We start from the raw sequence: 13,178 nt of genomic DNA, 5'->3' as shown, positions 1-13,178 counted from the left end.
TTTGTTTTTGAGGATAGTAAGGAGAGCATAGGGAAAGGGGTAAACTGATGTAACAATGGTAATCACTAAACAAGATTTTGAAATTATCTATATAACTTTAGGGATCATGAATGAAAATAAAGGGAAAAACTAGGGAAGAGGCAGAAGTGTTAAAAATAAATGCATTCATAAACTGATTTATGTAACTAAGCCCCCTGTATGTCTTCTTTATAATTAAATATGTTAAATAAAAAATTAATAATGTTAGTTTTAATTAAATTGCTTACTTAATATAATTTTAACACTGAGCCTATCTGAATGTTTTAGATAATGCATTGGCATATATTTACACTGACAAAATGTTTTGACAAAGTTTACAAGTTATATTATCATACTGATAACTACTATGACAAAATTGTATACATTAGAAATCCTCCTTTAATGGAATGTGAGTAACTATTTATACATTTAAGAATATATGAAATGTCTCAAAAATGAGTTACCATTGATAGTCAAGTAATGCTTGATATTTGCCAGCTGTTATCTTATATATTACATAATAAAGGCTACACAACATTGAGTAGTTTCTTTTATTTGGTATATGATTTATTTTTTCATGTAGTTCATATTATAATGTGTTTTACAAAATAAGAAATATAATCATTATGAGCTTTGAATTACCTAATATATAATTCTGATTATCACTCAGGAAAATTGAGTAGAAAAAAGACACACAAACATCAAGCTGTGAAAGTAAATTTAGGATAGAGGAATGTGAGCAAACAGGTAAGAGTGCCCTTATGGGCCACTACATACATCCGTAGACCTGAAAAATTAAATCATGTACTTCAACAATATGTAACAACCATATTTTCTGTCAATTACTTGTTAGTGATTATTAAAATTATCTCACCAAACACCAGAAGGTAAAAATAATTAACAGCAACAAATAGACTAAGGAATAGAAACTGCAAATGTGCACACAGAATTTCTTAACATAAAAGACTATTTTCTTCCCTCATAATCTGACCACTCTGAGGTTGCATTTACTAGCTGATTTCTTGCTAAAATGACAAGATGTTGAAGATCTGAAGAGTAGTAGAAATTCTGGTGTTGGAAGTAAGCACATAGATAATATAGGAAGTAGCAGCTGGCAGTTTTGCAGCAGGAAAGTGAGTGTGATATTTTAAGTTAGAGTTGAAATTTGCGTAAAAATTTTGTGAGATCAAGAAACAACAGATAGGGCAATGTACACAGGAAAGCATTATGTATAAAGACAAAAGGCAAAAAGGTCATACAGCTGATGTATAAAAGGTGGCAAGTATGTCATTTCATCAAAGAGCTGGCAGTGAAGGACAGGATGAGATTAAATTGAGAGTGTGATGGTTTAATACTAAGCAACAAAGTTCAATGTCCTCTTTTGTTTTTAAATTTTATTGTAAAGGTGATACACAGAGGGCTTACAGTTACCTAAGTCAGGAAATGAATATATTTCCTTTTCAACAATGTCACACACTCCCTTGTTTTCTCCCAGTTTTTCCACTATTATCTCCTTTCTTTCCCCAAATTTCTATGGTTCACTTCCAAAATAGTGTCTAATGAATATCATTGCTGAATTGGTTCATGTTTGTTTTTTTCAGTGTCAGGATGATATATAGAGGGATTTCAGCTACATTCATCAGATAGAGAAAACTAAAAGAGAAACAAAATAACTTCACATAGCACCTTAAAAATAACACTCACAAAGATAAAACTCTTGTTTCCATATTCTGGATTTCATTTTGCTTAGCCTCATCCTATATGGCCATATGTACATAGCTTTTGAGCTGTTGTGATCTTTTGTTAGGAGAACCTAGAGATATCATATTAAGTTATGATTTTTTCCACGTTTTTCCATTTCTTTTTTATTGTTGGGATAATGTAAATAGGGATTACGGTTACATTTGTCAGGTAGTAAGTGCATCAATTCTCATACATTGATACCCCCTCTCATCTTTTCATCCCCATTTCCCTTACTCCACCCTCCCCCAAACATCTTGTTTACCCCATTTCCCTTTCCTATTTCAAATAAACAAATAAAAGCGCATTGTGATTCTTTCTGATGGCAGCAAAGAATTCCATTCCATTTAAGTCCCACATATTCTTGATTCATTCATCTACTAAGGGGCATCTGGGTTGGACATTTATTATGTCCTTTTCTGCTGGACATTTGGGTAAATAACCAGGAATGGGATTGCTGGGTCATAGGGGAGCTCTGTGTTTAATCTTTTGAGGTACCTTCATACTGCTTTCCCTAGTTGTTAAACAAGTTTACACTCACACCAACAGTGTAGTAATGTTCCCTTTTGGCCACGATCCAGCTAGCATCTGTTTTTTTATTATGTTTCTTGATGATGGCTATTCTAACGGAGCTATGTAGAATCTCAGAGTTTTTTTTTTATTTGTATTTTTTTATGGCCAAAAATGTGGAGCATTTCTTCATGGATCTACTGGCCATTCTTATTTCCTCTTCAGAGAAGACTCTCTTTAAGTCTTTAGCCCACCTTTTAATGGGATTTTTTTTTCCCTTTGAGGAGTGCTTTTGAACAGTAGTTTTATTTTTGAACTGTAGTTATATTTTAGATATGAAGCCCTTGTATGTTTAATGGCTACTTAAGGTCTTCTCTCACTCTGTGAGCTTTCTATTTAACTTGCTAGCTATGTCCTCTGCCATACAGAAGCTTTGCAGTTTAATGAAGTCCCATTTATCCAAAGTGAGAGTCTTATTATGCCATCATTAGATGATAAGAATCAATGTCTAGAAGCATTTTATTTGTTTTTCTGAGGTAGAGGGAAAGTGGCTGTCACTGGCATTTAGTGAATCCAAAGTCAGAATACTGCTAATTTTTTAAAAATTCATTTGAAGGTTCATTACTATGACAAAGAATTATCTGGCCCAAAGTACATATTAATACTGAGTCTTAGAGTTTCTGATTTTAAATGATAAGAGTGGAGATAATTCAAAAGTGTATAAGCAAATACAATTAGGAAATTCTTTCAGCAGCACGAAATATCGTTGAAACTCCATTTTATTATTTTAAGAAATGAAATGCAAATATTCATGTATCAGTAATGAATTAAACAAATTTCATATGTTTTTACATAGAGTGAGCAGTAATCTTTGTTTCCCAATTATACATGAAGTCTAAATTTAGGAACATGAGAACTCTAAAAGCATTTTAAATGATTTTCTAAGAATTTTATCTGACTAGTTTACTGTTGAATGAAATGTGTTAACTGTGGTTAACTCTACTAAGAAACTAAAGAAAACGGTACTCACTTGCCATTCAATGCAGCTACACCAACTGTGCTTCGAGCAATGCCCATACTCGCTACAAAAGTCCACTGCTGACTCTGTGGGTCCCATCTTTCCACTGTGTTCAGATAGCTCCAGCCATCATGGCCTCCCACAGCATAGATGGGTCCTTCCAATACCGTTACCCCTGAAATGTTGGAGAAATGTACCTTGTTTCTGAGTTTAAGAATATTTCATCGCTCACTCAAACATTGAAAAATCTATCTTGAGAGTAGTAATACAAGAGGAAATAAAATTGGTGGGACATTGGTGGACACTGACCAAAACACATCGCACATATTGGTGATTGTGTCAAGAAACAAATGTAAAAGTCAATGTGGTTATGCCCTGTGCCTGTAGAATTCAGGAGAATTTCTGCTTTACAGTATAGCTGTGTTTTCCCAGTGACTTCATAAGGAATGTACACATTGATAAGAAATTAGGATAGTAATCATCCTGGTACAGGAAATCACTGAACACCAGCAATTTCAACCAATAAAATGCACAGCAAATCTTCTGTTCAATGGTGTTTCTCAATTTTCATTTCTTCACAGAAAAATAAGCTGAAAGGTAAAATGTTGCACAATATATAAGTATTATATTCATATCAATGGATGGGTGACCTCTTTCCTGTAGAGAAATTCTGCATGTTCTCTCAAAGATTCATTCACTCCTTGATTGACAAGAACTCTGGATAGTCTAAGCACTTACCTTCTTTCCAAGCTGACATACTGGATTTCCACAAATTTATTCATATTGATGGAAGACAGGACTCAAAGAGTATAAAGAGCATGGTCAGTTTATTATTAGTGTCAGTAATCCAAGAATTTATAAGTTGGGATGTGATAATGATGATTATGATAATGGTGATGATGATGATGATGATGATGATGATGATGATGATTTGGTTTTGGCTTGTTTCCAAAGTCCCATTTCCCACAGAAAATTTAAAAGAGATGATCGAGATGCGCTGTTAGATTTCTTTTTGCTTGGTAAAGTTTCAGAAATTTCTTCTGGCATCTACAGTAGAGAGTAAAATATTTTTCCGACCCTTAGATACCTAATATCTTTAAAATTCTCTTAAAAGTTCTAGGGCCACAGAGAAATCTTGTCATGGTAAGATGCTCCCCCCACCACACACACACCACTTTGTTTCTATTAAAGGTTATAAACCTAAGATTAATTAGCAACTTGCTCAAACTAATAACAGTAGATAGAGAAATAAATTTTGTCTCTAGTAAGGGTTCTTTTCCTCCCTTCCTCCATTTCACTCTGGCTCCCTCTCTACCTCTCACCTTCTCACTGTAGGTCTTTGAAATTGACAGGAAAGTCTTATGATATGGAGCTTTCAACAAGCCTAAAAAATACATTTTTCTATGGTGTAAAAAAAGTGCCTGCAGGGGGGAGTGAGGAGGGGGAGGGAAATGGGTACCAAGACATGTGAAAGGGTATCAATGTATGTGAATTAATGCACCTTCTATCTGGCAAATATCATGTAACCCTTTTACTAATGACAATAAAAAAATCATAAAAAAAGTGCCTGCATCTAGTACCTTGAAAAGTATTTTATATTTTAATTTTGTTCTTAACTGATTTTAAGTTGCAAATAACTAATTTTTATTCTATAATCCTTCTTGATTTAATTCTCACTTATAAAGTATTAATATAGACACCCTAAAACTCATTGGTTCCAGCACAAAAACTTCATATTGTTATTTATTCCCTTTCCATGTAATTAATTTTAATAGATATTGCTTTACTACTTTTCGTATTTCTCATCCGTTGTTTTCTCTATTTTGACTTCAGTATAACCTGTGTAATATTTTGTTTTGTCCCCTTTTCCAGTGTTCTAGTTGAGGGAACTCAAAAACTTTACATAAAATAGATAACTAGCTTACAGAATAAGGCTTGCATAAATGGTGTCATATACTACAAAGATTTAATAATACTTCAAAATGTAACAGGGCTCTTACATCACAGAACAGCAGTTCCACCTCCTGATCACCACTCAGGCAGTAAATGCCTTCACAGGATTATCATGCTGACCTGTGGATCACCAGGAAAAGTATCAAACTTTCTTCACTTCTGCAACTCACAATCTGCAGCAAATCCTAGCTTTGCTAAGCTTTTCTGACCCTGTGATATACATGCCTGAGGGAGGCAAAAGTAAAAGTGAAGTTGATGTAAGAACTGTTTCCTTCTTCAGTCTTGACACCCTATTCTGCTCTGTGATGGCCTAAAAATCTGGATTCTTGCATTTCATTTAGCTTTTATAGTTGTACACAACAAGCTCATTGTGATTCAGATAATCCTCCAAGCCAAAGTTCACTTTCTGTAACTTTATATGTTTAATGATGCAAATATAATATATAAACTATTACCAAATGCATCAACAGTAATTACCATTCTATTTTTTCTATATATGTGTATGAGATATGTGAGTAGTTATGGATGCATTTATTAGTCTTACTTTAACATCCTAACTACTAAGGTGGCGATGATGTTCTATGATGATTATATAAATGAAATTATATAAAAATATTAGGTTCAATATCATGTCCATAACATTGGGTACCCAAATATTGAGTCATTGCTCTTGTATACAGGCATAAAAATTTATGATAGGCTATATAATCTATACACATACTGTTTTATTACATAAATTAATATGTACCTATGACATGCAAACCCTCAGCTCCATTTTAATTATGTTCTAAAATCTAAGCGCCAGTGATTGTATATGGAGATTCCCTTCTTGAATAATTTCTTGTTAAACATGGCATTTGAAATATGATGTAAAAATCAATGCTAATAAATTCATTAATTAAAAGAATCATAAAAATATCAGGTTCAATATAACCCATTGCAGTTGTAGAAATTGTGTAACATATTTTAAATATTATTATCTTATTGATATTTAAACTTCATGATAAGAAATATTCATTAACATATGCAAATAACTTTTAGAAACTTAAAATTATTCTACATGTGTATGGGTCAGCATATTCAAGAAATTCAAATTAGAAATCCTTTGGAGAAAGATTCATATATCAATAAATGTTTAATGTATACAGAAATTAGTGATTTTTATATATTACTTATAGAATTGTAAATTAAAATTTTAGATATGGCCAAGTGCATTGGCTCATGACTTCATGCCTAATTTTGCCAGGTAAAAATTTTGTGTGACCTCATCTTGATAAATGGAAATCTATGTGCAAAGTTATCCATTTGTATCTCAGCTGCAAGGGAGGAATACACTGAAGAACCATAGTTCAGGCCACCTGAAAAGAGGGAAGAGCTGCCCGAGAAATGCCTAAAAATGGCTAGAGGCATGGTTCAGTTAGTAGCATGCCTGATTAGTTTAAAAAAAAGTCTTAGAGTCCAAACCCAAGTACTACCACACACATATACATATATGTATACATGTATACATATATGTATATGTGTGTATATACGTATACATACCTCTAGTAGTACTTATCAAATAATAAATTCTCAATAAAATGCCACTGTTACATAAGTCAAATAATCACTATAATACATCTTAGGAATGCACATTAAAGCTAAGATCTTAAAAAATATAATCAGGAAAACAGAATTGGTGTGAGATATATCATTATCATCAATCTGAGGTAATTTTCCTAAATATTGTTGTCATTATTAAGTCCCTGAGCAAGTGATATTTTCTCAGAATTGGTGTTTTTTTGGTAATCCATGCTGGGGAAATATCCATGTTTCTCTTGGAAATACCCACTTGATAAAAAGCCATATTCATGCAGAAGGCTACAGTTTGTCAATCTCTTGCTGCATTGTAATGTGATTCGCATGTTTCTCGCAGCTGTTTTAATTCCCTAGCAAAAGGGACTCGTTACGTAGGGTGAATATGTGTACCAGAAAGATTATCAAAATCAAAATAATACATTCCGCCCCTGCCTCATGTTTACTAAGAAAGTTTTACACATGCAACATACAAAATATTTTCCTGTTAACATTAAGCCTGCATTCTTTAAATAATAGCTAGTAGGAAGAAAATAAATAGCTTATTGCTCACAAGCAGCACACAACTGAACATGATGCATTCAGATAGTGTTCACTAGTGCTAGGCAATGATGAAGATTAATAATTGTAAAAAAGTTAACTTTGACAAGTTTTATTCCATTCATCTTTTGACTGAGAATAGTATTAACCTTGAGTAGATGATACAAATACTCCAGGATATAGAAATAAAGGTTTATTTGTGATTGTTCTTCTTCCTGTACTATGTCAAGTGTTTTTTCTTTGTTTTCCCCTCATGGTTTATCACATGTTTTTAATGTATCTGACTTTGGTATTTGGCATACATTTATTTATATAATTTATTTGTTTATTTGAAATAGGAAAGGGAAGTGGAAAAACAAGTTGATTGGGAAGGGTTTGGGGGAGGGAAAATGGTAGAAAAACATGGGAAGGGGTATCAGTGTTCAAGAAGTAATGTACCCATTGCTCAAAGAATGTAACTGTAACCCTCTAATCATCACCCCAACAATAAAATACAATAGTAAAAATAAGAGAAAAAAAATTCAGAGATTATGAAAGGCATACTAACATTTGTCTGGCTTATAGAAATTCCAACTTGATTAAATTTAGAAGACTTATGAGTAATATAGTACGAATGCATAATATAATATAAAGACTCACAGTGGCTGCCACAGTGGAAAATGACAATAATTCCTAATAGCAATCATGACAGAATGGCTCTGTCTAGTAATATATCTACCTTATAAATTTCTATGGAGTTTCATTTCTTGTGTGTGTATGTATATGTGCACATACATGTCCATGTCTGTGTGTCAGAGTTAATATATGGAGCCAAGGATGTAATACACATTTACATTTTGCCATCATGTATCATCAATTTTATTCCTACGCAACTGTCAATTCATGAATTAATTCATCATCCCTTCACTTTTATACAAAGTACATCATACCAACATGGAGATTGGTGGTACATTATTACCATCCACATAATGAAATGAAACCATTTTGTCCAAGGTGAAAATATGACAATGGAGCTAAGTTCTGGAGGGATAAAACTAAGGTTCTTTTGGAGACTGGCAATTCTTTGAAAAAGGATCTTAATGTAAGAGCTTGTGGCAGGATAAGGGAGAATGAATTGTGTAGCTACAAAAGAACTATTCTATAAGAAGATTCAACAGTTAAAGGACAGTAAGCAAGAACAATATGAATAATCAGTTGACTGTCTCATATGGGATCTTATTAAAACCATAAGGAGAATTCCAATGTTTTTAATATGAAGATGAATATGAAATTAATACTACTATGGTTTAAGCAGAATAATGGTGAAACCATATTATTATTATTATTATTATTATTATTATTATTATTAAATACCTTATCCTGGATGCGTTAAGGAGAAGTAAAAGAGGATGTGGCTATGTGAACAGTATGCTGACATATAAAAATTAACGATATCAACCTTTCAAATACTTAAGAACAGAACCCGTGTTTTCTACTATTTAGTATCAACATATATAATACAATCAAGCTACTATGTACCAATTACTTTCCTATTGCCAATGTATGCTTCCCATAGACACGTTCCATTGACACTTTCACCCTCAGAAGGCTGCAGATAGTCAGCTTCCTGCTCATACCCATAATCTATATGCTCATTGTTATTGAACTTGTTTTCTTTCCAGTCTTATTGTCAACACATTTTTGAATGTTTTACCTATCTATCTATTGCTGTGGCCCCAATGTTCTTATTTAAAAGACTCATTTTATGAAAGGTTACTTGTAGAGGGAAGGAATATTTTTAAATTTTCCATTATTTTAATATCAGTATCACCATCCAATCCCTAAGATGGCAATGACTTCTTTATTTAAATCCTTATTGTATGCTATTATAAGTACAATGACTATATCATAAGTATATAATACTATAATAGATTTTTAAGTGACATTACACATATCTCCGATTTTCTGTTCAATCTGTACTAATAGAATATACTTCAACTATGATGGATGCAAATTAATAGAGATATTATTTTAATGTAATTTTAATACTTCTCTCTATATATATTCATTTCAAAAGTAATTTTAAAGAACAGCACTGCAGAAGTTAATTCCATAATGCAGTTAAGAAAATTAATTCAGTAAGATTATCTTGTCCCACTTGTAATTACAGTCCATTGCCTACACTTTTATTGTATTTCAAAATTACTAAATTAAATAAAATTGAGGAAATGATTCTGTCTTCATACGAAAAGCAAACAAAGCCAGTGGGGAGTGGAAAGTTCATGAATTTTGAAGATGCTATTTAGACTGATATTTTGTGGAAATATTTTAACCTTTGTTTTACATTGTGACCATCTTTGTGATTATGAGCTATGGGTTTTATGGATTGTAAGCCTTAATTAACATGAAACTTTTAATTTTCATAATACCTGGCAAAATATTTCAGAGCTAAATATATAATATACACCTTTATTTACTCCTAAAATGTTAAATATAGTCCACTACAAAGTAACATTTCTGAAAATATAAAATGATATTGTGGATGAAATAGGAAATTGTAGAAAACAGATAACACATCAGTTACCCAAGCTTCACGTGATGGTGAAACTTGCACAATCAAATAAAATTAAAGCATTTATTTATTTAAACAGAATTCCCTTTTGTGAGTCTCACTCCATTTTGTTTTGTTTCTCTTAGCTAAACAAACAATGGCTTTTTCAGACAACTTAGGTAAAGTGTGGAAGTTTGTTTTAATCTCCATGAAGATTTAGGTATTGAGTTTACTCTTTTGGTCTTGTAAATGTCCGAAACAGTCTTAACAGTAAAAGTCAGGGAAAATGTTAAGAATGTTAGAAGCATTTGTTGAGTATTAAAGATAATCTTGCTGTTTACTTGAAGTGATTTACTTGTATTTCTCTGACTTTTGTGCCCCTGAAAGTCAACAACTTGCTGTACAAACACTATAGAGTAAACATTATATAGTAAATACTACAGCAATAAGAATTTTATGGCTGTAATTTGGTTTCCTGAAAACCCTTATGCTGAAGTATTTGCTGAAAGCTTCACAGTATCAGAAGGGGAGACTTTGGGAAATGAATTTAAATGAGGTCATTGGTATTTGCCATTCATGAGGGAATTAGTAAAAAGACTGTTCTCAGCCACATGCAAACAAATTGAAAAGGTGGCAGTAGATATGGCATGAAGAGGGTTGTGTCTAAAGAAATAAATCAGCTTGTGTTTAGATTTTACAGGATCCAAACTATGAGTAATAAATACCTGTCGCTTAAGATATATACATATATATACACATGTATATACACACACACACATATATATTTACATTAATAGCAACTTGCATAGATTAATGCATGGAGCTATAATCTGAAGGAGAAGTTACATTATAGGAAGTTAAAATAATTATAAATGATCAAATTGACCCAACTAAAAACAGAAAATCTCAGGAAATCAAGGTACTATATTATAAATTAAAATGTGATGAAAATGTGACTATTGCAACATAATTATGATTGGATTAGTTTATACCTGAGTACATCACTGCTTAAGGAACAGGATATATTAGCATAATTTGCAAGACATTTTAGAGTTGTATTTAATTATGTGACCAGAATTAAAATTATGGACTCTCATAATAGGCTTATGTTGGAATGCTGATGGTATTCAGGAAGAAATAAAGAAAGAACAAAAAGTACAAAAAAAACCCTATGGGTTTAACAACAGGGTGGTCCTGTTCCTTAGATATTGATTTCACTAGCAGGAAAAATCAATTTTAACATAAACCATTTGGATTTTAATTTTCAGCCATAGTTGATTTCACGAAAATAGATTCAGCTCAAGAGAACTTCATTTCTACAATTTATTATATGTTAATCAAATCCTCAGAAATATCCACTACATGTTCTAATTCTGCTTTAAAAAGCCCCTTCATTACAAAGGTGTTTTTATTTTTTTAATAACATTTTTTTTGTAATTAATAAAAGGGTTACATGATATTTGTCATATAGAAGGTGCATTAATTCACATACATTGATACCATTTCACATGGCTTGGTCCCCATTACCCTCCCCCCCACACCCCCATCTTGGTTTTTCCTCTTCCCTATCCAATTTCAAATAACCAAATGCAAATATATCCAATATACCAGATAACAAAGTGAGATACTGTAACAATATGATATGACCAAGGGACAGCAAAAGAGATGAGAGATAACATAGTACATTAAGGACAACAATCATTCATTATATGACTTTTGTTTCAGTATCCTGGAGGTCCTTTCAAATAGCTTCATACTATACGGCCTTATGTATCAAGGTTTTGCTCTATTGCAAATCTCTGCTAGTCGAGCCCAAGGTTTCTACTGATTATGACAAATGAGAGAAACCACTGAGGATAAGTTCCTTCACTTAATATGATTTTTCCTGTCTTTCCATTTCCTAACAAATGGTTCGATGTCATTTTTTCTGACAGCAGCATAGAATTCCATTGTGTACAAATACCACATCTTGTTGATCCACTCATCAACTGAGGGACATCTAGGTTGGTTCCATATCTTAGACGAATTCCTAGCCAATATTAACATACCCACAATGAACCAAGAAGAACTATCCCAAATAAACAGGCCTATCTCCAGCACTGAAATAGAAATGGCAATAAGAGAACTTCCACCTAAGAAAAGCCGAGGGCCAGATGGATTCACAGCTGAATTCTATAAGGTCTTCAAAGCAGAGCTCACACCAATACTCCTCAAGCTCTTCAACGAAATTGAAAATGAAGGTTCTTTACCAAACTCATTCTATGAAGCCAGTATAACCCTCATCCCCAAACCAGACAGAGATTCATCAAAGAAAGAGAATTATAGACCTATTTCTTTGATGAACATTGATGCAAAACATCTCAACAAAATATTGGCCAACCGTCTACAACAACTCATCAAAAAAATTATACACTGTAATCAAACAGGATACATCACAGGGAGGCAAAGCTGGTTCAACATACGCAAATCAATTAATATAATTCAATACATCAACAGGAGCAAGGACACAAATCACATGATTGTCTCAATAGATGCAGACAAGGCATTTGACAAAATCCAACACCCCTATATGTTAAAATCTCTGGAGAAAGTAGGAATCCATGGAATATTCCTCAATATAATAAAGGCTGTGTATAACAAACCCAAGCTAGTATTATACTTAATGGTGAAAAGCTAAAGCCATTCCCTCTAAAATCAGGAATGAGACAAGGATGCCCACTCTCTCCACACATCTTTAACATAGTACTAGAATTCCTAGCCAGTGCAATAAGGCAAGAAACAAGCATAAAGGGGATCCAAATATGGAAAGAGGAAGTAAAACTTCCCCTCTTTGCAGATGACATGATCCTGTATTTAAAGAATCCAATAGACTCTACTCCCAAGCTCCTTGAGCTGATTCAAAACTTTGGAAGGGTAGCAGAGTATAAAATTAACCTTCAAAAATCAACTGCCTTCCTCTATGCTCACAGTAAGAGGAATGAGGCAAAAATCAGGAAAGCAACTCCTTTTGCAATAGCCTCAAAGAAAATAAAGTACCTAGGAATTAGCTTAACTAAGAAGGTAAAGGACCTTTTTGATGAAAACTTTAAAACCCTGAAAAAGGAAATTAAAGCAGAACTGCGGAAATGGAAAATCTCCCATGCTCCTGGATTGGAAGAATCAACATTGTGAAAATGACAATCTTGCCAAAGGCTATCTACAAATTCAACACAATACCCATCAATATCCCAATGGCATTCTTTAAAGAAATAGAAGAGGCAATGCGAAATTTCATATGGAATAATAAAAGACCCC

The 13,178-nt window shown here is 32.8% G+C and overlaps 1 protein-coding gene across 1 annotated transcript in view; it reads right to left on the bottom strand.

The window, feature by feature from the left end:
- The window catches only part of Klhl1 (kelch like family member 1), a 243,075-nt gene that overhangs the window by 34,233 nt on the left and 195,664 nt on the right, over window positions 1-13,178 (bottom strand). Inside the window, exon 8 of the mRNA XM_090341711.1 lies at window positions 3,299-3,461. Within this exon, the coding sequence (XP_090197837.1) occupies window positions 3,299-3,461 (163 nt within the window). The remainder of the gene's footprint in view (window positions 1-3,298; window positions 3,462-13,178) is intronic.

Source organism: Megascapheus bottae, chromosome 11 (assembly GCF_031878675.1).
Source record: "Megascapheus bottae isolate mThoBot1 chromosome 11, mThoBot2.hap1, whole genome shotgun sequence".
NCBI classification, from domain to species: Eukaryota; Metazoa; Chordata; class Mammalia; order Rodentia; family Geomyidae; genus Megascapheus; species Megascapheus bottae.
This window is presented reverse-complemented; position numbering and strand designations above follow the sequence as displayed.